General features: G+C 41.1%; 1 protein-coding gene across 1 annotated transcript in view; it reads right to left on the minus strand.

Moving 5' to 3' along the window:
• The window catches only part of PKN3 (protein kinase N3), a 2,242,690-nt gene that overhangs the window by 1,432,365 nt on the left and 783,552 nt on the right, over nt 1-26,773 (minus strand). The window contains exon 6 of the mRNA XM_044058139.1: nt 23,399-23,615. Within this exon, the coding sequence (XP_043914074.1) occupies nt 23,399-23,615 (217 nt within the window). The remainder of the gene's footprint in view (nt 1-23,398; nt 23,616-26,773) is intronic.

Below are 26,773 nucleotides of genomic sequence, written 5' to 3' on the forward strand. Positions count from 1 at the left end.
CAAATGCTGTACCCTGAGGCAATAAACAAGATAAGTGACAGTGTGAATTTGGCATTTTCCTACAGCACTTATCGTACTGTTTGAAGCCCATCGTTCCTTTAATCAGCCATCATTAAATATACAGTGAGCACTTGTCCGTAGTATACACAAAAGCAAACAAATTACACACTACCGCAGTTAGAGAAGAGAGTTTTTTTTTTTGTTCACCAATAAAGGTGAAACAAGAAATATTCAACGTGTAAGGAAGGGGAAGAGAGGGGAATACCAACAATGGTATTAAGAATTACCTCAGAACTAAGGGTGGCCTGTACCAGCAATGGTACAAAGAATACCACAAACTTTGTAAAGAAAGTAAAAAAGGAGACTTCAAAGGGTAAGCAAACTCTAAATGACTAGCAAAGAAGAGATTTTACAAGTAACCAATAAAAGGAATTTTTAGAAATAGAAATTTTTAAATTACTTAGCTTGAGAGGTGGCTTGACACGTCTTGATAGTATACGCAGCAAACAAGATTTGAAGTGCTAGAGGGGCACTATGGGTAAGCTTAGCTCGAGGGGTTTTCGGCTGGCACAAGCTTGTTATAATGGCCAACTTGGTTCCAAGGACGGAACTGATACCATCAGTAAAGAATGGATGAAGATCAACATCATCAGATTGGAGGTTTGCAAAGAACTGGTGAGCTCGATATAGCCAATCTATGATTCTCTACCTTGTTACAACAAGCATTCTAACAAACAGCAAACACATCAACATAAAATTGCAACAAAAGCACAGGTTTGGGAATTTAGCTGCGCATCAGTCAACAGGACTACACATATTCCTACATGTTTGTACTCCTTTTCCTGCACTGAAATTTAACCTTTTACAACAGTGGCAGTCATTGATGCTGTGCCTACTGGTAATAAATGCAGAGACAACAAGTCAAAAATCCTTCTGGTACTGAAACCAAGATCTTTCCTTATAAGGAACACCAAGCAAAATATCTGAACAGTTCAGCTAGTGAGAAGTATGAGACTATGGAAACCCTTGTGAATCCAATGCAATGCCACTGCTGGAGCTTTCAGGGGGTGCAAGAAACCTACTTAGAAAAGGAACCATGTTCATATATAGCTACTGCAAATGTTGCCCAAGAGACCACTCAGGAGCCTAACCCATTTCCAACTGCTCTAAAGCACTGTCTGGTTAAATAAATAGGCTCAGAGGTAGAGTAAGCAAACTGAGATTGTTAAAGACATAGAACTCAAGGAGGAGCTTCTAGCTGGTACCCACTCCAGAGGGCCTGTCCAAGATGACAATAAAAGCTCAGCACTTTAAGACAAATTGGACATCAGATTATATTTCATCTAGGGAAGAGAACAGTTGAAAATACTGTTCAATGCATGTGGATCATAACCACCCAGTACCAATAAACATGTTACAATTCAGCCAGGAAAGGAGCAATTCTTGTAGAATCTTTAAGGATTATGAAGAGTAAGATGTCACAAACAGAAAAAAAAAAAGTCCTTCAAAGGGTAAAAAAAAAGTACAGTTTTGTACCTACCATAAATGTAGATGTTCGAGGATTCCATTGCTGCAGTCCTGACTATTGGGTATAGTCCGCGTCCCAGTCGGCCCGAATACCAGAGTATAAGGCTGACGTCGGTCAGGGCGCATTAGACTGACGTCAGTACATCAGGGTACTAATGCGCATGACCGACGTCATATCCTCAGTCTTTTCTTGCCCCAGATGTCAGAAGACCCAAAAAGACAAGTCCCAAAACAACCTGCACCAAAAACATGTATAATATATACAACAATATATATATATATATATATAAAATATAAGCATGTAAACTCACCTACACAACCACCCCTAAACACAGAGGGGAAGGAGGGAGGGTAAATTGGACTGCAGCAATGGAATCCTCGAACATCTACATTTATGGTAGGTACAAAACTGTACTATGTTCTTCGTCTTCCATTGCTGCAGTCCTGACTATTGGGTAGAATCCCAAAGCAGAGGTAAGGGAGGCTGGCAAATTATAAAGCAGCAGGAGCTGACAACATGCCTTGTAAAACAGCTGTGGCAAAACCAGCCCTAGTCTTAGAGTAGATAGGAAGGTGATAATGCCTAGAGAAAGTATGCACTGAACTCCAAGTAGCTGCTTCCAGAATATCCTTAGTTGCCACCCCCCTTAGAAATGCTGTTAAAGTGGCAGTAGCCCTAGTGGAATGAGGCCTAATCCCAGCTGGAATCTCCTTGCCATGATGGGAATAACAAAATGCAATGCAAAAGCCAATCCACCTAGAAATAGTTTGTTTTGACACAGGCTTGCCCTGTGAACTCAAAGCAAAAGAAACAAGTAACTGCTGAGACTGCCTAAAATTCTTAGTCCTGCTCAAATAATAACGCAATTGCCTGTGTACATCTAAAGTGTGCAAAATCTTTTCCCTTTATTTTGAGGATCTGCAAAAACGTAGGCAAATGAATAGTTTGGTTTAAAGCCACACTAGAAACCACCTTAGGCATAAAGGAAGGATTAGTACGTAATGATACCCTGTCCTTATGGAAAATCAAAAGGGCTCTACTGCCATAAGGGCCTGCAACTCAGACACCCTTCTTGCAGAAGTAATAGCCAACAGAAAAGCAGTCTTCCATGACAAATATTTCAATTCAGCAGTAGCTGCAGGCTCAAAAGGTTGTAGAGTAAGTTTTTCCAACACAAAATTGAGATCCCAAGCAGGAGTAGGAGCTCTACGTGGGGGTCTTATATTCTTTGCCCTCTAAGAAACTGCTTGAACAAAGGATGCGAAAACAAAGGTGGGTCACAATCATAGTGAGCTGAAATTGCTGCAGCATGAATCTTTATGGAAGAGAAGGACAAACCTTTGTCCAATAATTCAGTAAGATATTGAAGAGCCACACTCAAATTAGGCTCTGAAATCTCCAAATTCTTTGCTGTACTCCAAAATAAAAATCTCTTCCATTTTTCTGCGTACACTCTCCTAGTACTAGGCCTTCTAGCTTCCATAATCACATTTAAAACTTGTTGAGGAAGTTGAGACCTGCTGTGTTTCAACACAGAATATGCCAGGCTGTGAGATGAAGAGATTGAAGCTTGACATTGAGCAGATGACCGTCCTTCTGAGATAACAGATGAGGAATCAGAGGTAAAGGCCATGGAGGCTTCTTTACCAGACTCCGTGAGAAGTGGGTACCAGTGTTGCGAGGCCAATCTGGAGCTATCAAAATCATCCTTGGCCTGTCTTGTCTGACCTTTAATAGTACCTTTGGAAGAAGCGGTAGAGGTGGAAAGGCATACACATGAAGGTTTTTCCAACTGAAAGACAGAGCATCCACTTTCCAAGCTGTGTGATGAAACCCCTTTGTGCAATACTTTGGCAGCTGGTGGTTTAGTGGAGAAGCGAACAGATCTATGTCTGGAGTTCCCCATGTCACTGTCAGTTTCTGAAATACATGAAGATCCAGTTTCCACTCGTGGGGATCCATGATTTGTCTGCTTAACACATCTGCTAAGGAGTTCTGTGCTCCTGGCAGAAACCTTGCCTGAAGAGTTAGTTGCAAGCTTAGCGCAGTCTCCCATAAAATCATTGCTTGCCTGCATAGAGGATAAGAATGTGTTCCCCCTTGCTTGTTGATGTACCACATGACAGTTGTGTTGTCTGTTAGAATCAACACCTGCCCTGGAAGAAGTAACTCCTTGAAAGCCATTAATGCAAACTGGACTGCTAACATCTCCTTCATGTTGATATGTAGATGCTGTAGTCTGGCAGGCCACTTGTCTTGTATCCACTTTCCATTTAGATGAGCTCCCCAAGCAATGTCCGAGGCATCTGTCATTAGAATCTGACTCGCCTCTGGCCGGGTCACAGAGAGTCCCTTGTTTAGGTGACATTCCTGAGCCCACCACAAAAATTCCTTTTGAATGCAAGGTATTATTTGAATGACAGTGTCCAAATCCTGGCAGTGCTGTGTCCATACATTTTGAGATACCATTGTAGCTTCCTCATATGCAGTTTGGCATTGGGAAGCACCAGAATACAAGATGCCATGAACCCTAATGCTTGAAGGACTGTCCTTGCAGTCAGCACGGACTGATGAGATAGTTGATGGAAGTAAAGTGACAGACTCTTTTGTTTGTCCGGGTTAAAAAGGCCATCTGGGTTGCTGTATTCAGTCTTACACCCAGAAAGCACATGTCTTGAGAGGGTACTAGACTGGACTTTATTTCGTTCACAGAATACCCTAGGCATCTTAGCACTGCTATAACATATTCCAGATGCTGTAGAAGGTCTTCCTTTTCTTGAGCCAGAATCAGGCAGTCGTCCAAGTAAGGATAGATTTGAATTCCTTGAAGCCTGAAGTAAGCTATCACTGGAGCCAGAACCTTTGTGAATACTCTGGGCGCAGTAGATAAGCCAAAGGGCAATGCAGAGAACTGATAATGAGAATTTCCAGCTCGAAACCGCAGATACTTTCTGCAACTTAGCCTTATAGGCACATGAAGGTAAGCTTCCTTGAGATCTAAAGTTACCATCCAGTGATCTTTGCCCAGCAGAGGTAAAAGCTGTTGTAACGTCAACATCTTGAACTTGGGAATGTCCAAAACGTGTTGAGGAGAGATAAATCCAAAATTGGTCTCCACGTGTTCCCCTTCTTTGGTACAAGGAACAGGCGAGAATAAAATCCTAGGCCCCTCTCTGACACAGGGACTGGCTGAATGGCCCCTATGTGAAGTAACTGTAAAACTTGCTTGTGAGCCTCTTTTCTTTGTAGAGGAGGAACGTCTGGCATGCCTTTGAAAGGGGCATTGTATGGAAATAAAATCTGTAACCGTGGTGAATGATATCCAACACCCAGTTGTCTTGAGTAATTAAATCCCAATTTTCTTTGAAAGAGACAGTCTTCCCCAAAGGAGCTGCCAGGCGTGAATCTGCTGGCAGCTGAAGAAACAGGTCATTGGGTCTGTTTACGAAAGGACTGACCCCTGCCCTCACCAGAAGTCTGAGCAGGTGAACTCCTGTTCTAGGCCTAAAAGAACTTTGAGCCCTGCCCTACCACGTCTAGACCTACCCCTAGACTGAGAATCATAAGCAGGATATGTCCACCCCTTAGCAGGCCAATTTCTACTAAACTTGGTGGCTGCACCTGCAAAAATCTTTAACAGTTTGCATAGACTTAGCTTTGTCCTCCATTTTCTTTAAAACAGCTTCCACAGGCGAACCAAACAACACATCAGACTGTAAAGGAGCATCCAAAATCCTTGTCTTAACATGCTCAGCTAAATTCTGATCCTTCAACCAGGCATGCCTGCGAAGAACAGAGCTGGTAGCAGCCACCCTCGAGGAGGCCTGTACAGCATCAAAACCACATTGCAAAGAATGCTTACCCACTTGTTCGGACACATGAACCAAATCCAGCAACTCTTTACACTCAATACCTTCCGCCAAAGCATCCACCTTAGATTTCAATTGTGAAAGAAGGTAATTCTGATATTTTAACATGTGAAACTGACAATTCAAAGCTCTCATGGCTAGAGTGGAAGAAGTATACACTTTCTTTCCCCACCTATCCAAAGCCCTCGCCTCTTTATCAGTGGGGACAGGATTTTTAACCACAGAAGCTTTTACACCCTTAGGCCCCTGGGAAATAGTTTCTGGGTCTGCCCTAGGACTCTTAAACAAATATTTATGAGCTTGGGCACCCTATAATACCTATCAGGCTTATCAGGTGCAGGACGCAAAGAGTCTGGGTTCAGGGATGCCTCTGCAATATCATCTTCCACCACATTCAACACAGGAGGAATAGCTAATGGCCTATGCTGGGGTAATAACAAGAACTCCCTAAGCCTTTTCCTGGAGTCAGAGTAATCCTGGCCTTCCCATTTAAAGTGCTCCCTCATGGAATGCAAAGTCTCTGAAAATGAGAAATCCTCAGGTGGAGACGCTGTAGGAGTGGAATCATCCACATCAGAATCAGAATAGGTAGGATACTCCTGCAAATCTTCCACAGAAGATTCTGAAGCCTCAGAACACTGTTCAAAACTCTCAAACTCAGATTCCACCCTAGGCCTCTTATCAGGCGGGGCCATAGAACCCTAATCATAGTAATCAAATCTTCTGCCATCTTAAGCATATGTTTCTTAGGTACAGAACCTGAAATGGTAGGAGAAGCCCCACTGAAGCTGAAGTAGGCCTACCTCTCATAGAAGTTTTGGCAACAGAAGGAGAGGGCCTAACTACCTTGGGAAGAGAGGGAAGAACAGTCACGTGAGAAGCCCCTCAGCCTGGCCTACCTCCTGAGAAGGCACATCCTGTAAGAGTATAGTTTCTGCCTGGGACTCCATGGAAACTCCTGGCAAAACCTCCGCTCCACTGAGCCTTCCAAAGAACCGACGTCCGGGACTGCGGTTCCTCAACCCTAGGCTTCACTGTTTTATCCTTGCGCTTCTTGAGGAAGCGGCGCCGGAGCATCCGGCGGCATTTTATAATTGCAACGCTTCCCAAACACTAACCTGGCACAGTCTAACCTCCTCTTAATAGTGCGTTTGTTAAACCTAGCACAAGAGCGGCAACCAACAACGCCGTGCTCAGGCCCTAAACAAGGTATACACAAGGTATGATAATCCCTATGAGGTATCTGTTTCCCACAAGAAATACAGTTATTCACTTTTTCTGACATCCGGTAAAATACTGAGGCAAGAAAAACCAAAATGTTCCCCAACGGGGTACTTAGCCAACTCTGTTTCGGTCTGAAACTCCGGTTTCGGAAATATTTCAGTACGCCAACCTGCACTCGCAAAATTGCTTCTGCATCGGACCATGCGGCAAAAAAGACTGAGGATATGACGTCGGTCATGCGCATTAGTACCCTGACGTACTGACGTCAGTCTAATGCGCCCTGACCGACGTCAGCCTTATACTCTGGTATTCGGGCCGACTGGGACGCGGACTATACCCAATAGTCAGGACTGCAGCAATGGAAGACGAAGAACATCAACACTTTTCCAGACCTAAGGAATCAAATCAGGCAAAACAACAGATGCATACCTCTGATGCTGCTGTTCAAATTGGTGATGTCAAACAGAATCAAATACATACCACAACAAATGGACATTCGTCTGGAACAAGAGCGGTACCATTAAAACAGCCTCACTGATATTTAAAACTATTCATAAAAAAATCATGGCCAACTGCTGCTGAGCTAAGAGTCTTGTAATTCTGAGGTTTTATATAAATAAAACTGAAAAAGCAAAAATAACTCTACATGGTAGCCTGAAGAGTACATGCAAAATGTTCCTCTGTTCTACATCACATGTGAAAGGATAATATCAACTTTCACTTGGGACTCAAACTCAATACTTCCACAGCATACTATGCTGGGGTTACTGCTGCTAAATCAAGAACCTCTGAACAGATAAATACAATGTCTAAACAGAGTGTGCGCAAGTGTACAAGAGTGAGTGAGGGTGTGAGAGAGACAGAGAATGCATGCGAGTGAGAGAGTGTGTGTAAGTGTGTCCACTCGTGTATTTGTAAATTAACTTTAAACACCATGGTGGGGCTTTCTAGCTGAAAGGATAATGCTTTTGAGAAAAAAAGTCAGTACCTAGCTAGCCAGAGGAAACTGACGGTAGTCACTGATTGCTGTTCACTTCTGGAGTGTTTGAAATTTCACACAAGTGAAACCTATGTAATGGAGACCTGAGATCCCTCTGAATGACAGCAGATACAGAAAAAGGCTTAGAGGTACACCCTGCATCCAAATGCACGAGAATCATCCCTGCTACATACCATGCTATACTACATAGTCTGGGAAAGCAGTCAAAGTATAACAGCAGTGTAGCTTACTTAGCTTAGAATAGCCAGCATAAATGTGACAAAAACAGCTATAGTCATAAGAAACTGATGCACCTAGTGAAGGGGGTCACACTACTGAGAAGGTTAGAAACATATCAATGGTCATACAGTGATTTGTTTTGCAAGAGTATGTAGGAGGAGGAGGTGGTAGGTAAGGCAGTATATATTAAGGGAAAAAAGACATTTTTGCCAAGATGTTCCAAGTACCAAGAAATGCATCTGGGTAAGACATTGGAATGCCTTAACTGATTAATTCACCAATGTGAAGTCTTTCATCTTTGATTATGAGGCTAAAACTGCTAAAAATTACAGAGGCTCTGCTTTCTCAGCACATGCTTGACCAGAGAATGGATGTTTCCACTTATCACACTTAATAACCCCCACAAGGGAAAAGGAAGAACCACCTCAAGCAGAGGGATATCATGAAGGAAGTAGAGTGACACAGTTTCTTAAACTTAGCTTATTTGCAAAATGGGGTAATTAGCAAGAATATCTTTAAAAGAATTACCTTGTGGTGGGTTCCTCCAAGCAAGAAGTGAAATGATTTCTCCAGGATGAAGAAACCTGGTAAAGAATGCTGAACAGGATCAAAAACAAAATTCTGAAAAGGCTAAAAGATACAGAAGTGACGAGAAAGAGACACTGGGGAAACATGGCACAGTTGTACTCCTCCTTGATTTCTCTAAACATAACGCCTGAATGCATAACTAATGTGCCAGTTTATTGGGTGGAATTTCCAAAACACCCCAGATATCCAGAATATAGTAAACAAAACATCCAAAGCTTCTTTAAATTTACCCACGAAACAAGTACTACCCAGATGGATGACCTGGGACCATGACCAGCCTTCAATACTATCTGCTTAACCTACAACTTAAAAGAGCCATATATTTGCATCCACGCATCCCCTAAAAGAATTTCAAGCATAACAGTACAAAAACTGATCTATTCCTGTGGTAAAGCTCTTACTGTGCGCACCCAGGCGATCTGGTTTCATCTAGTTGCATAAGCACTGAAGGGACCCAAAAGGAGCAGGATGGGAGGTGAGCAACCAGTGCTGGCTCACTTATCCTGCATGAAAGGAAGCTACACAGGCTTGCAGCAATAGCTGCATTAAGAGCCTGGGAAGCCCCACACTGCAAACAGTACACCTATTTGATTTGGAGGTTGCACATGCAGTCTATTTTTTTAAATAACCTTTTTTATCAACACCTACAGAATATGTTTGTAACTACTCAACTGGACTATTCTAACCAAGTTATCTGCTAACACAACTAGCCACTAAAAACATGCACACATCATTTATGCTTGCATTTTCATAATTTTTACAATGAATGTCTAACAGCTCTTTGGGTTCTTGCAAGATACAAGAAGTTTCTTACATTTTCTGCTCTGGTCTACCATCTCTCATTGTTACTTCATTCTACATTTTTTTTATAAGTAAAGGCATGAAGAGCAGGCAGTTCAACCTTCCTGAATGCAGATGGGTTGCAGCCTACCGCTATCACAAACCAGTGGGAATGTCTTAAGGAAAAAAAAAGGTAGAAGTTAAAAATCTGATTACACTGCCACCTAGTGGACAGAATTATTGATGGTTTCAAATTTACAGTAGAGTCTTGATTATCCAAACTAATTGGGACCCAGGGTAGTTTGGATAATCAAATATAATTGAACCAGATAAACTTCTAAAATCTTGTTTTTTTTTTTCTGCATGCAGGAATACACTTTTCAACCATTCAGCAATTCCAATGAAGAATATTTTTCACACAAAATCTGGCAACAGGCTCAAAAAACATGCTCAAGCAAATACAAATAATGTTTACATATTCAGACTTTATGATTTTTCCTACCCGAAAACTTGGTAGGCTGGTTCTGACAATTGACGTTTCTGATAATCTATGTTTGGATAACTGACTCTACTATCTAAAGGGAGTGGAATGTCACCTCTAGCAGCCTATAAACATCTTGCATTCTAGAGCTTGTTTTAAAAAAACAAACTTAAAAAGGATAAAACAAAAGTAAATATTTTGCAAACAATAAAACCTGTTAACACTGCAATTTGTACAGCTTTATCATTAGGAAATATTCTTTGCAGTGATAATAGTCGGTGCATTCATTAGTCTTTGCAATACACACAAACCCACAATCATATTTTTTGCTAAACTTTCGCAAATTTATCATATTATGGAAACTGTATAATCTAGGCATATATTGATAAAACATTTTTGTTAACCAGATATAAGCCTTCACATGACAAATTCCTCTTATGAGTGTATGTTTAAGATATTTACAGAAATATGAACACATTTAACTGTATAATTAGCAGAATATCAGAATAAATAACACTGAATATTTCTCAAGATGTGTGTAGATCAAGAGTGTGGGTATGTGTTGTGTCTTTAAGGAGCATATCAAGGATTAAACTTACACATATAATTATCACGCACACGCCATTCCCAGTGCCATTTTGAGTGTGCAGGCAGACAGTAAATATATATGACTGCAGTAGCTAACCTGTATATAAACAAAAATTACGAAACTGGAAACCTAAAAAAAAAAAAAAAAAAAAAAAAAAAAAAAAAAAAAAAAAGCAAAACTATAGCTGAAAAAGAACCGCCTGGTTTAAATGAATCAATTAATATCAAGTGTGTGTTTTACTAAGACAAAGGATTTGAAGGTGAGATTTTTATGGTATTTTAGTTACAGATCAATTACTAACGAGCAATACTGCTTAAAAAGAAGTTATGTGCTTACCATAACGTTCCATGTGAGTTGTTTCTCGCCTTTATTCTCACTGATGGGATCGGAGCAGATCCGTGGCTCCGGCACGGCCAATAGCAAAGCTCAAGGTTTGTCAGTAGCTCGAGACCAAGCCCCTTATCCCACAATGCACTGCTGGAATTGCCTCAGATCTTGTTTGCTGCAAATATAGATCTACATATAGATATACCTTTACCCTATTCTAAAAGGGAAACACTTTCCAAAGGGAAGAAGTACTGAGGAGCCAGGATAGTACTAGCCTATAAGTCTACTTGTCAGCCAGGAGGGGGAAGGAGAGAGGGACGTGAGAATAAAGGCAAGATAAACAACTCACATGGAATGTTATGGTGAGTACATAACTTCTTTATGTGAAGTTGTTAAATCTCCTCGTTTATTCTCACTGATGGGTAGCGTCCCTAGCACCCTCAATCTTGGGTGGCTCATGCAAGTACGTTTTTCAGTACCGTGGAACCAAAGGAAGACTTGTCCCTGGAAGCCTTATCTACTTTGTAATGTGTGATAAAGGTATGAGGCTTAGACCACGTGGCTGCAGCACAAACACCGTCAAGGGGCAATTTAGCTTGAAAAGCAGAAGATGTAGAAACGGCTCTGGCAGAATGAGCCTTAGGGTTTGTGTGTCAAAGGCATGTTAGCATTTGCATAAACAAAGGATATACAATCTGATAACCATTTAGATAAAGTTGTTTTAACCACTGGATTAAATTTTCTGGCTTCTGAAAAGGATACAAAAAGTTGATCTGATTTTCTAATATCCTTAGTTTTGTCAAGATAAAATCTGAACTGTCTGTGTACATCAAGTTTGTGCAGCATGTATTCCGATTTGTTAGAGTGGTTAGGAAAAAAGACTGGCAGCTCAATGACCTGATTGATATTGGATTCAGAACAGACTTTAGGGAAAATGAGGGGTTTGTTCTGAGAGATACTCAGCATGGAAAATCATGTAAGGTGGTCTGACAGATAATGCTTGAAGTTCTGACACTCTGCGGGCAGTAATGGCCACTAGAAAAATAGTTTTCCAGGATAAATATTTGAGGTCACAAGAAGATGCTGGTTCAACAGGGGAGAGAATAATTTGAGACAGCATAAAGTTCAAATTCAAGGGAGAATAAGGAATTTTGACCTGAGGTCTCATGTGAAGAACACCTTTAAGAAAAGTTTTAGATAACTTATGGCCCATAACGTTCGAGTTATCGAATCCAAGGTGGAAATTTGAGATGGCGGCTAACTGGACTCGAACTGTAGCAGCTGCTGCCCCTTCCTTAAAAATTTTTGTCAAAAACATCTAAAATGGACGATAGCGGAGCTCGGAAAGGATCAATTTTCTGTGTGTTGGCCCAAATTGAGAACCTTTTCCACTTACTGCAGTATAATTTCCTGGTGGATGGCTTGTGAAAAGACAAGAGAATTTGTCTTGTATCGTCTGAAATTGAATGAAGCTTGGCAACTAGGGGAAGTGAATTAGCCAAGCAGTCAGTTTCAGGGACTGCAGGGAAGGATGGAGGTCCCCTGACGGGTGCGTCAGAAGGTCCGGAACTGGTCCAGGATCCATGGATCTTCCAACAGGTGACTGTGGAGAAACGGGAACCAAATCTGTCGAGGCCAGTTGGGGGCTATGACGATGACAGTCCTTCCCAGCGATTTTGCTTTCTGTAAAAATCTGGGTATCAATGGAAAGGGTGGGAATGCATAAAGGAGACCTGGGAGCCAATCGTGTACAAGAGCATCTCTCAGGTGATGTCCCGGAGGTGGTATTAGGGCAAAGTAGCTTCTGCATTTTGAATTGATGTGGCTGGCAAAGAGGTCGCAGCAAGGTTGGCCCATTTGCGGAAAACCAACTCTGCAACCTGTTTGAGAGACCACTCGTGAGGGAGCAATATCGCCCTGCTTAGCTTGTCTGCTATCATGATGGATTTTCCCGGGATGTGCGTTGCTAACAGAAAATGCTGGGATGACACGGCCCCTTGCCAGACCCTGAGGGCTTCTCGACAACGGGGGTAAGACTTGGTTCCACCTTGCTTGTTCAAGTACCAGACTACTGACATGTTGTCCGTCTGAAATGCAACAGTCCCTAAAGGAAGAGAGTCCTGAAAGTACTGCAACGCCAGAAGTACCGCTCTCAACACCAGAACATTGATATGCAGATGTGAATCTTGATCCGTCCATGTGCCTTGGGCAGTCTTTCTCTAAAAATGCTCCCCCACCCTATCAGGGAAGTGTCCGTGGTCACAGTGGCTACTGGGGGGGAGGGACTAAAGGGCCTTCTGATTGTGACATGAAGAGATGTCAACCACCACCCACCACCGAAGGTCTCTCTTGCAGGTATATGTGTGATGAGAATTATGTGGTGCATCGGCAGTTTCTGGGAAGACCACTGAGCAAAAAGGAGCCATTGAAGGATTCGCATATGCATCCTTGCGAGTGTTATGGCCAGGATTGCAGCTGCCATCAAACCTAGCACCTTCAAGACCTCTGCTGCTGTAGCTTTGTTCTTTGACACCAGAGAGTTCATGTGTTGGCAGAGAAGTGAGACTCTTTCGATCGGAAGATGTAGAGTGGTGGTTGAGGTGTCTAACTCTGCTCCTATAAAAACAGTATGCTGCGATGGCAATAAGGCAGACTTTTCGAAGTTGATTGTAATGCCTAATTGATGGCAGAATGTCAGAGTATATTGTGTTGCCTGAGTCAATTGATGCCTGGTGGTAGAGGTGAGGAGCCAATCATCTAGGTATGGAAATACCTGGAATCTGAGATGCCTCAGGTGAGCCGTGACCACTGCCATACATTTGGTGAACACTCTGGGGGGCTGTAGTGAGACCAAAGGGCAGGGCTCGAAACTGGTAATGATTGGCTCCCAGACGGAAACGAAGGTGATCCCTGGAGCGTCTGTTCATCTTTATGTGATAGTACACGTTCTTGAGCTCTATGGAGCACATCCAATCGCTTTTCCCTAGGAAGGGAAGAATGGACTGAAGCATGACCATTCGGAACTTCTCTTTCTTTACGAACTGATCGAGTCTGCTGAGGTCCAAGATAGGTCTCCAGTCCCCTGTTTTCTTTGGTACCAAAAAGAATCTTGAGTAAGTTCAGAATCCAAAACTTGGTCTGCTGGGACTGGTTGGATGACGTTTTTCTACAATTTGTGGACCTCTATGATTGCTTGTTCCCCGAGACTGGGTGGAACATCTGGGATTCTGTATACAGGAGTGGGAGGGGTAGAGAACAGTATGACATATCCTCTGGAAATAATGCTTTGTACCCAAGTATCCGACGTTATGTTTAACCAGGCTTTGGGGTACAAAGATAAGCGACCCCCCCCGACTGCCTCCAGAGCCAGACAGCCGGGGCTCCCTTCAGGGGCGCTGGTACGGCTGACCAGAGAACTGTCTTCTGTCACCCTGTTGTTGCGGACCCGCTCTGCCGTGCGGGCAGCGTCTTCCATTATAACCCCCCCCCTGCCTCTAGAGGGGGTTTCTCCATGTGTGTCCTGGAAGGTTCCCTGTACTTTTTGGAACCACATTTTTCCGCCCTTGGGATAGGGCTGAGTAGGGGTAGAAAAACGGACTCCAACGGCAGATAGGGTCTTGCCTTCCTGCTCACACCTGGTTAATGTTTCCTTTACTTTAGGCCAAAACAGTGATGAGCCGTCAAACACGGTGTTAATAAAGGAAGACTTAAAGGGCTCCGCAAAGGAACAGAGACACATCCAGGCTCGTCTCTGCAGAGCAATGCCTGAACTAGCGGCTCTACTCGAACCATCAGCTGCATATGATATGAGACGCATGGACGAGTACACAATCGAATTTAGGGTAGCAAGCTGTGTGTTGACTTGGTCTGCCATCCCTGCAGCTACCGTACCCTGAAGAGTATCTCCTAGCTCTTTCAGGAGATCTCTTTAGAGTCTCGTAAAGTGGGTTAAGTAGTTTAGCGATCGAAGAGAAAAGGTCCCATATCTGTCCATGATCCTAGACTCTCTATTAGGAGGCTGGATAGATGTGATTGTTTCTGTCACTTCCTTTTTGGTGGCTGCAGCTACCACAATGGCATCAACAGGCACTCCCTTGGTCAAAAAGGCTTTTTTCCACTGGGGCAGAAATAAACTTGTTTGGCTTCTGAGGGACAGGTTCCATGGTCTCTGGCGACTCCCATGCCTTACGAGAGATCAGGTCCATGAGTTCATAATGCGGAGACTACCAAGAAGTGGAAGGTTGAGACCCAAAAGCCTTTAAGAGCACTGACTCGTCCTCAGTAGGGGTTTTGGACTGCCAACCGCCCCTCTGATTCAGGATCTCTAATATCTCTGCAAAGGAGATATCCTCAGAGGGGGACCGAGGGGACACTTCTGACTCATCCAGGTCAGTGTCAGATGTCAAAGACACCTGTGGGGAGTCCAACTGCCTCCTCTTGCACAATCTCTTCCTGGGTACCTCCTCAGTGGGGGGATCTGGAGAGGTCTCAGAAGAGCAGGGGACGCCTTGTAGGGGTACTTGAGGCTCAGGGTCTCTACGCTTCGCAGGGGGACCGGTAGATGAAGAAGCGGACGTAGGAACTTGAGGGGAGAGGGAAGGCAGAACCGATGCTGATGATGTTTTAGGAGACATGACATGACTCTCCTCGAAGGCACCATGGCTCTGACGAGAAGGGGTAAACAGACCCGAATGGACCTTCTGATCCTCCTGCACCGAAACCATAGACTCCGAGCCTGAGGTAGGAGCCAAGCTCATCTGAGCTGAAGCCCCGAGAGGAAGAGTCAGCACAGACATATCGGTCAGACTATCCTCCTCGGACTGACAGGAGAACGTCAGCTCCTAGTGTCCTTGGTCGGTGCAGAGGACATCCGAGTAGATGGAACCGATAACCCCGGTGCGGGTCTCGGTTCCAAGGGTTCGACAATCATCGGTTCGGCTCCTTCAGCTCAGAGAGTCCAGTATGGCTCGGAGGAGGAGTAGTCAAATCCGGTTCAATGGTCTTCGGCTCCGACGAAGTGGTCAGTGCCGACAACAATTTAGCATGTCCTGGTGCCCTTAAAAGCTTCTGCACTAGCCGATCCATATCCAAATCAGATAGGCTAACCGAAGACTTAGAGGAATGCACCAAAGGTGCTGACTGGAGCAGAGGAGATGAGGGGACCTCGGAAACCGGCTCCAAGACTGGGAGCTGGCTCCGAACCAAAGGGACACACGGTTCCGAGAGCTGTGCAGCCGATGACCCTGTACCCTCTGATCTCTTTGCCCTCTTGTCTGTTTGGAATCAGAAGACTTCGAAGATTTTGACGAAGTGCTGGCACTTTCCTGGCTACCCAACACTTCAGAAAAAGAATGCTGCAGTAACCCCCTATCTACAAGTTCTCTCTTCCTTTCTAAGAGAACCCTCGATGAAAAGGAATGGCATATACTGCAGGAGTCTTGGAGGTGTTTAGCCCCCAGACAATAGACACATTGGACATGTCTGTCCGTAACGGACATTTTCTGTCCACAATCTGGACACTTTTTAAACCCCGATTTGGGGTGAGATTTCTCTCTCTCTCATCAGACATTCTTTCAACAGAACACCACAAAAAAAAACCTGTAAAGGCTACATACAGGACTTACTAAACCCACACTAAAAAAACTAATAACACTTGAAGATAGCAAGACTAAATAGGGCCAAAAAAGGGCCTAACATCAAGAAAACAAAAACTACACACAGAGTAGATATCTACAAAAAACTAACCTACTAAACTAATATTATTTTAAACTAGAAACACAATGAACACTAGCAATCACTCAAACAACTAGAAAAAAAATATATTTTTTAAACTTGCGATTTGTCAAATGGTCCGAGCTAACTGGATCACCAAGATCTCTCTTGCCACGGCAAACTAGATCGGAAGTAATTCCAGCAGTGCATTGTGGGATAAGGGGCTTGGTCTCGAGCTACTGGCAAACCTTGAGCTTTGCTATCAGCCATGTTGGAGCCGAGGATCGGCTCTGAACCCATCAGAGAGAATAAACGGCGAGATTTAACAACTTCACATCCAAACTTAACTGCATGCACTTTAGAGCATGACAGAATAGTAACCAATAGTATTAGGATCTTGGGGGAAAGCCCACTTTTAGATTGTTTGCACTGGGTGTCTTTATCACGTGATTATTTGAATGTCTTTAAGGTGTGTGTGTGTGTATTTTATACAAACATTTCTGATGAAGTTCTTGTTGAAACATTAAAGAGAACAAAAGCGCTAAGAAAAAGTATTTGCGGGTTCTTTTTCAGCCATAATTTTGCCTTGTTTTTTTAGTTTTCTAGTCTGTATACAAGTTACTTAAGTTAAAGTCAGTTAACCTCTATCGTGATATGGTGGTATATAATAAAGCTGCTTGAACAGAACCCAGGAAGACTTCTATTGTGTCCAAAGTAGGAGTGCCACATGGTGTCAGAAGTGGGATTCCAGAGAATGATATTCAGAGCCAGGAGGTAAAGAGAAGACAGTGAAGGTAAACTAAGAAAAACAAGCACGAAAAAGAGCCAGAAAAGAATAAAAGGTAATGAGAATTTGCACAAACTGTTAATTTTATAAAAAAGATAAAACGGAGCATTAAAAGGGCACAAACTGCATTATTAAACAAGCGGGAGGCACAAAAGGTTTATTAAATAAAGGAAATGTTTAAAATTAAGATATTTAACAAAATGATCATCAGAAAAGCAAAACAAGTATGTTTAAAGTAAAACGGGCATGTTTAGAGTAAAATAAGCACAAGAAAAGTACAATGGGCATGAAAAGAGATTAAAAGAGCAAAACAAATCTAAGGGCGAAAAAAAAGATAAAAGGGCCATATTAAGCGCAAACATAGCAAGGCAACTGAATGCTTTTTGCAAAGGGCTCTGTTTTGGCATAACTACGACTTTGTATTGTATCAAGTATCCCAAAGTATGTAAAAGTGCTTAGTGTGTGCGCTTATTACTGTGCATGTACTCTGAAGAGTTCATGTGTGTGCAAAGTGTAACTATTTTGTGAAGTACAGTCAAAGTATAGCCATTTCGAAAAGTTTCTTGTGTTGGGTGTGTCTATTCACAAAGTGCGCTATTACAGAGTTTCTGCACTGTACAGAATTGCCTAGGAAGGTACCACCATTTTGGGGAATTTCAATGTGTTGTATACAGTTTATTCACAAATTGCAATTACTTCGAAATGTTATCGACTCTGAGCTTCTCTTGCCCAATTCATTCTCATCGTGACATTATTTGAAATGTTTCTTACACTGATAAGAGATGATTTCTTGCAGTACAGTAAATTCAAGTGTATTACAGTGTCGGAGAGATTTATTTCACAAAGTTCAGTTATACAGAGGCTTATTGTTCTATCGGGCAAAGTTACAAGTATTGGCATAAATTTCTGGCATACGTGCATGTGTTCGTGGTTATCTGCAAAACCCTTCACTGGCATGTGTTAATATGGCAGACGGATTTTGAAAGCCCTTATCCACTTGTATTTGATCAGAATATTGCAGAGAACTGGAGAATATTTGAGCAAGAGTACGAAATGTTTATACAAGTTACTTATTCTGATAAAGATGCATGCACCAGGGCATTTATTTTGCTAAACCTAGCTGGGTCAGGGGCCATAGAAAGAGAGCATTAATTTGTGCATGCACCAACATTATATGAGAGAGAAGGTAAAACTAGTCATATTGTTGTACAGACTGAATCAAGGGAGGACCCAGGATGTTTGAAGCAGAAGTTTAGAGAAATGTGCAACGCTCTGACAAATATTACATTAGAGAGGCATTTGTTTTACAAGAGAGAGATCAGAAACCAGGGGAGACTTTTGCAGCTTATATAACTGACCTAAGAAAAAGCCAAAATATGTCAGTCTGGTGACTTAAACGATGAGTTAATAAAAGGACAGGCTTGTGTGTGGTATTAATAGTGCTGCTGTGAGAAAGCTTTTGCTTCGTAACAGTGATATGACGTTGAGTAAAGCCATTGAGATTCATCAAATCCATGAGGTGAAAGAAAAACACACAGGTATGCTTGCAAGTGACAACAGCATGGTTTCAGCAGGCTCCAGAGCACATGTAGACAGAATGCAACACGTGGCAAACAGAAATAGGTCTAAGCACATGGCAGCCACAATCCCTGCTGGCTCAGAGAAACTATGTACATTTCCAGTAGGTTCTAAGACTAGTTCCGTTAAAGGAGCATGCTCCTCAGTGCAGTACAAGCATGAATAAGCAAAACCCAAGTCCAGCTTTATTGTTAACTATCACAACTGTGGTGCCAATCATGAGTCTAGAAGAGAGGAATGCTTAGCATTTGGTCAGCAATGTCACAAGTGTAAAAAATGGAACCATTTTAAAAGGTTTTGCAAATCAAGCAAACCCCACACAGTTGTAAAGAAAGGTCACACAAAAAAGCAAATCTATCAAGCAGAGTTGCTGCAGTCGACTTTCTATGTAGATGGTGTATCAGTAATTGGTCAGAGAGTTGATGCTGTGAATTTACTGGCAAAGAGCCAAGGGTTTTGTACAGTCTGGATCAATGATAAATCCACAGAGCTTGATGTAGACACTGGTTCAAAGTGTAATGTTACATCAGCAGACACAATTGCTAAAGTGAGAACTAATGAGCAACTCAATGTGGCCAGTAGTGCAAAACCTGCTGCTTATGGAGTTCAAGAAATTCAAAACGAAGGGTCAGTGATGCTTTCATGTTATTTGGCCAAGAACTGTTAAAGCTTGTTATTCTATGTAGTTCAAAGACCAGTACAGTCGTTACGGGGTCTCAGAGACAAATGAATCTGCTTTCTTTTACCAAAGTTGTTCATAACATAAGTGCATATCCTAGTTCAAATTTTTCTAAAGCCATTTTCTCAGTGTACGCCAGTGTTTTTGATGACAAGTTGGGCAAACTTCCAGTTGTGTATTCCATGAAGTTAAACCCAGAGGTGACTCCAGTAGTCAAACCAGCAAGAAGAGTTCCAATAGCTACGCAGGATAAAGTTAAGGCTCAGTTGGATAAAATGGTACAGAAAGGTGTAATTTGTCCAGTTACAGAACCAACTGAACAGGTGTAGTCTATGGTAGCAGCTCACAAAAAAGGCTCAGACGAAATCAGAATGTGTATTGACCCAAGAGATTTGAATAAAGCATTGAACAGACTGCATTCATCCAATGTGTACAGTTGAAGAGGTTGCAGCTCTAATACCAAATGCCACTGTTTTTTCTGTCTTGGATGCAAGAAGATCATTTTGCCAAGTGATGCTTAATTGCAAATCCTCATTACTAACCACTTTTGGTACCCCGTTTGGCAGATACGGAGTCCTAAGGATGCCATTTAGAATAAATTCTGCAAGTGAAGTCTACCAGCGCACAATGCAGCAAATTCTTTTGAGTTATCCTTGTGCCATAATAGTAGATGATTTATTGGTTGGAGGCAATGGTGAAGCAGAGCATGACAGAAACCTAAAGAGAGTTCTAGTCATAGCACATGAAGTAAATTTGAAGCTAAATCCTCTGTAATGTAAATTCTGACTACCAGAAGTTACATATGCAGGTCATTTATTTACTAGTACTGGCTTGAGACCAGACCCAACCAAGCAAGCAGCTACTCTTGGGATGTCAGCACCAAACAATGTTCAAAGCACTACCACATTTCCTAGGCATGGTCAACGATTTAGGCAAGTTTATACCAGACTTCAGTGAGTTGACAGCACCTTTAAGAGAGCTGACACACAAAAATGTTACACTGTCATGGTTAGAAGAGCACCAAAAGGCATTTGAAGACCTTAAGCAGAAAATTGCCACCCCACCTATATTAAGATACTATGATATGAATAAACCAGTCACTTTTTCCTGTGATGCTTCAAAATTTGTTCTTGGTGCAGTTATTCTTCAAGAAGGCAGACCAGTAACCTATGCATCTGGAATATTTACCCAAACTGAAATGCAATATGCTCAAATTGAGAAAGAACTTTTGGTAATAGTATTTGCATGTTCCAAGATTAATGATTATATTTATGGCCGAGCTATTCAGATCGAAACGGACCACCAACCTCTAGTTATTATTCTAAAGAAGTCTATGAATGATGCTCAGATTGCAAAAGTACAACTTCAAAATTGTCTATACGAAAGGCAAACTACTTTATCTTGCTGGTGCCTTATCCAGATCACTCAAAACTATGACGGAACAGCTTGACCCAGAGAATATTGACTGACGTGATAGCAGTGCATAATTTCTCTACCACTAGGCTTGATGAGCTGAGAGATCAAAGACTGATTCAATTTTGCAAAAGCTCAATCACTACATTAATGTTGGATGGCCGTCAAAGCAATCTAGTGTACCACCTGAAGTGCAAACCTATTTTCCCTAGAGAGATGAAATGCTGAATGAAGATGGCATTATTTTCAAATGTCCTAAAATTGTTCCCACTTACTTACAACAAGAATATATTCAGATTTTACATCATGGTCACCTAGGTCCCACATCCACTGAGCAAGAGAACCAATGATGAGCAAGAAAACCAATATTTTGGCCTTCATTACTTAAAGTAACAAGTACTGTCTTCTTGCTCAGTATGCAATAGTACTAGACCGCATTTGCAAAGAGAACCACTTCAGCCAAGTCAAGTTCCTGAACTACCTTGGTCAGCAGTAGCCACTACCTTCAAGTGGGACATTCAACACTACTTAGTATTGGTAGACTCTTATCAGAGTTGGTTTGAGATTGACTTACTACCTAACCTAACATCCACTACTCTTATTACTAAGTTGAAAGATAATTTCTGGAGTTCATGGTAGTCCACACAAAGTTATTTCTGACAATGGTACTCAATTTACTATAGCCAGTTCTTTCAGAAATTTGCAAGCGAATGGGGCTTTGTACAAGTTACTAGCAGTCCTGAATATCCACAGTCAAAATGGCTAGCGGAATGTGCAGTGCAGAGTGCAAAGCCATTACATGAAATGTTAAAGTGTGACAATACCGATGTCTTTTTGAATTTACTTAATCTCAAACATACCCCATGATGATATACTTGGCTGTCCTGCTCAAAGACTTCTATCCAGGCAAACCAGAACAATGCTACCTATTAGTTCCAGTTTACTGGTCTAAAATCAAGAACAACAAAACCATCAAGGCTCAATTATTCAAGAAAATTTCTATCTAGAAGTCCAGTTATGATAAACAGAGCAGATTTCTTCATCCATTGAGGGAAGGAGAGAGAGAGTGAGGATACAAACGGTGAAAAGTTTTGACCACATTGGTCAAGTTACAGGCATATGTAGCAAGCCGAAATCCTACATTGTAGAATCTGAGGGTGTGGAGTACAGGAGAAATCGTAGGCATCTTCTTCTAGTACCATAATCATCATCACAGCATTGTTCCTGTGATACAGACTAGATCTCAGAGCGAACCAGACATTGTTCCCATCCCAGAGTGCGTTTCAACCTCTATTTCCATTCCTGAGGATGTTCCAAATACTTCCAAGGTTGAACACAGTTTAATGTCACACGATATGGTTGAATATCCAGGCCCAGTGTGAAATGCACAGCAACATGGACATAACTGTATATATGTACCTAGTCTTGTATAATTGCATGACAAAGAATTATTTGTAATATCTGCATGACAAATACATTGATAATGTTGCATGAGCTATATCTCAAAGAGGGAGGATGTAGATCAGAGTTGTATGTGCTATGTCTTTAAAGAACATATCAAGGATTGAACGTGCACATATAAATACCGGAGACATGCTATTCCCGGTGCCATTTTGAGAGTGCAGCCAGAGAGTAAGCATGTATGATTGCAGTAGTTTGCCTGTATATAAGTTACTTAAGTTAAAGTCAGTTAACCTCTATCATGATGAGTTTGTATATAATAAAGCTGCTTGAACAGAAGCCACAAAGACTCTTCTATTGTGTCCCAAGTAGGAGAGCGACAATGTGCAACCCAGAATGCAAATTTGATAAAGCAGTTAGTTTTCTTTAACATCTAAAGTTTCACTTGGATGTCATGCAAAAGTTTGTAAATCACTTTTTGAAGTATTAAGTACATATGGAAATATTTTCTTAACAAAATATCAGGTATAGTGTAAAAAAAATGAACACTGAATTTTTCTGCCTCACTCACACCATGGCATATCACACCATACCCCATAACATGTAGAACTCTCAGTTATGAAAATATTAACATAAATATGAAAATATGAATAATAAGCAATGAACGGTGATTAATTTCTTTCCTGCAGTATATCCTAGATTAACACACTCATTTTGTTAAGTCCTTGCACTTTCAAATATTGTCCATTACCTGGTAAGTCACTTAGTAAATAAAGCCAGACCCAAAAAAGTTCTGGATGCAATAAGGAGCAATGGGTGTGAAATGGACATATACAAAAAAAACGTAGTACAGTGTTGAATGAGTTAACATTCGTAGCGGACTGATCGAATTGGAGCCACTTCAGCAACAGCTTGGGGCTTACACCAAAAGTAGAATATGAGAAAAAACATGGTAAACATGCTTATCAATGGTGAGGACATAGTAAGCAACATTCTAAATAAGGCGGCTCTCCTACTGTTATATTAGCCTTGCATATTTAACTGGTGGTCTCTCACATCTCACAGGGCTGCTTAAGAAATATAACCTTTCAATTAAGATTTTAAATTGTATTACCCATTAACTGAGTCTGTTACAAAGAAAAGTCTAAGCTTCTTTAATGAAGCTCTATTTGTAAAAATATTATTTTAAATAATTTTAGTAATATATTTAATTCCTCCATTACCAGTAAGTGCAGCCGGTTTAAGCATAGAGGAGAATGACTGAAAAAGATAACCAACAGAGATGCCTTGCGGTCCAACTGATGAAGAGTCTGGAACTTCCAGTGTCTTTGTAATTAATGTTTTTTTTGGATGATTGACTGGAAGCTCTCTTAAACGATTTTCCAAAGACAGGTAGAGAAGGTCAATCTTTTGGGAAGATTCTCGAAGCTGGGATTGTGCCTGACAAGAAAGTTAACAAAAATCAGTTGTTAGAAAACTCCTTACATTGGTCTCTGCAATAACTGCAACAACTGCATCACATAACATGGACACTCAACAGGTTCAATTCTAAACATCTTTACCTGGGAAGTCTTTTGAAAACTTTTCTGTGGAAATCAGCAGACATTACTAGCAAGATAACAATTAATACATATTAAGCAACCACAGTGGAATGAACTAAAGAAAACTGTAAATTTATAAATCTGGCATTTGGGTTGCATCAGAAAAAACTGTTGTATGGATTATTAGAGAGGCCCTAATACAGCGAGCACAAACAGTCTCAAAAATACTCCCCTGAAACCTAATACTCAATATGCTGAACCCCCTTCTCTCTTATGTAGTGTCCCATGCGTAGGAGTTAAGCAACATCTGCCCCTAAACTTCTGGTTACCAACCCTCATTAAAATAGGTTTTAAATCTAAAATAAAATACTAAAATTACAAATCATAAATTTGGAAGCTTACTTATAGAAGTTCCTACTGCCACATCATCATGATTATAACCTCCCACACGAGGAAGAGAAATGCCCATGCACAACATCACAATATCCTCTAAAACAGCAAAGGATATTGTGAACACTTGTGTGTACTATGTATTGCTTCAAGATGCACTCTTTAGAGAAACAGCAAAGACTGTTTCAGGTACTCCTAATGAAAATGGATGAAACCCAGCAAGATGTGGGATTCTCCAGTTCTACACTACCTTTTCTCTATTATGGATTTATTTAATACTAATAATTCATAAGGCAAAAAACATACCTTGATTACAAAAAAAGGTTAAAGACAAGAAAACAGACAAGATGGTGATTTCACAAGTCCTTCATTACCATTCTTAATTTACAGATGACAAAGCTAATGACGGTCTGTCAAGGGGGAATGCATAGCTCTGGATCATCACAAAGACAAGAAATAACATTTTCAGTAAAACATTATGGAGTTCATCCCACCTTCAGAGAAATGTATTTTTAATACATTACATTTCTGATGCCTATTCTGTTCCTCAACTTGCGAAGTTTTTTTTTTTTTTACTTAATTTATTTGCACCTTGCCCAATAGCTCCACTACAAACACCCAGTTGTCTCACTCATTATGGAGAATTGGGAACTGGGCAGTTCCTGGCTGGGCAAGTGCCCTATAACTACTTGTTCCTTATCCAGGAACCCAACCAGCCCTTACATTTCTAGATCAGAGTCAGGTGGCAAGCAGCATATCACCTTTTTGGCTAGGGGAAGTGGCCTACACTCTCCTCTTTAGGAGCATCCTCTTCCTTTTCCTCCCTCCTTAGCAGCTCATTGCCCATTACTGCATTCACCTGAAGGGAAGCATGCCTCCACATGCAGAATTCCTCTTGGCTTTACCACTGCTAATGACCATGATAGTGTTGCTTTGAATTTCACCGGTAATACTTTGTGCTTCTGCAAGGTGTTAACCTTGTGGAAAGCCAGAAACTCTATTTCATTATGCTCCATTACATTCTGCCCAATTTTGCTGCTATTCTTAAATCAAACTTATTATAATTTACGTACTCTGTTTTTGTTACTATGTGCTTAAATCACCCTCTATAACTTCACGATCATTTCACAATAACAGTACACAAACACATGCTCCAAACAAGTTTTAAAAGTCAATGTGGCATTTTAAGATATTTTCGCAAGGTTGAATATCTAGTAGTTGCCTTAAACCATTCTCATATCACATGTAAAAAGTGGTGCTGACTCCCAATCAGACATTTCATATGAACTTCTAAAGTCTGTGTAGTTAGCAAATTGAAGTCCCTTTGCAAGCATCCCTTAAGAATTTCCCACCAAGATAAACTACAAAACACTTCTATTAGTTCTACTGCTTTTTTAATACCTGAAAATTACAGTATTTCATGGATGCCAAATCTCACATCTTTATTTCTTCTTAAACTCTAAAAAATCCATTTTATTGCTATATGGTCCTGTCTTCATTAAATATCTTTCAGAAGAGCCCAAATGTGTTGTTACTAGAAAAACACACTTTGACATTCTCATTTTTTTCATTAAATACAAACTTGTATTTTCTTCAAACTCTCTGCTTAAATACATCTCTCTTGCCAATAGTGGAAACACAGGAGTAAATATAACTACCACTTTTTTCTTTTTAATGATTAATCTTTCATATTCCTAAAATGTATATCTAATCCATTCTTTAACTACTTTAGCTTTATGTAATCGCTGTCTCTTCACCACTATAAGTGAAGTTATCTCTGACATCTGATGCAATTTCATCAGATACAGAAGGATGGTTTGTAGACAAGTAGAAAATCAAATTTCTACCAATGTAATCTTCAAATTCAAAATAACTTCACATTGCTTATTAATTCTAGTTTCTTTTGGCATACATCTTCATGTATAAAGCATCTTAAGAAAAACTCTAAAAATGATAAATTATTAAAAACTCAACTCTGATATATACAGCAAAATACAATTCAATTATATGCACTTCAGCTTTAAGTTGTTAATATTGAGCTGGGAAACCAACTCTCAAAATCTTATGTCTTACATGTTTACCCCATGTCAAACCCTTCTCCGAATTAGCCTCCATATATTACTACATAACTCTCTATCCAAACACTACAGCAAGGCATCCATTTATTTAGAAATTTCTATCCACCCTTGTTCACTACTATTCTCCTCTTCACCAATGTCAATAATAACCTCCTTGTCCAATGCCACCATCAGTCAAGACTAACAAAAGTTATGTACTTACCATAACGCTAGATCCATGTTGTTTTGTTCCATCTGATTCAACAATTGGGTTATTGGAGCTGACCAGATCCAACCTCGGCACTTTTTCCAAGCAACTGGATTCAGGGCTCTGTCTCTTCCCTACCCATAATTCCCTCTGGTCCTCAGATAGAGTTCGTCTGCCTGTAGCTAGCACTTCACCTAGTGAGTGCAACACACACCTAGCAACCTATACCGGAGTAAGAGAACAGAAATAGCAGTTGGCTGCCAAAAAGACAAGACTCCTGGTCAGGTCCAACTGATCAGTCAGAGCCAAAAAAATGACATTTTAGGATGGGGGATGGAGGGAGGGTATGTTGAGCCAGACATGAATCTAGTATGACAGTAAGTGCACAACTTTTGTAGCCAA

This window comes from Protopterus annectens, chromosome 16.part0 (genome assembly GCF_019279795.1).
Source record: "Protopterus annectens isolate FY-2018-M chromosome 16.part0, PAN1.0, whole genome shotgun sequence".
NCBI lineage: Eukaryota > Metazoa > Chordata > Ceratodontiformes > Protopteridae > Protopterus > Protopterus annectens.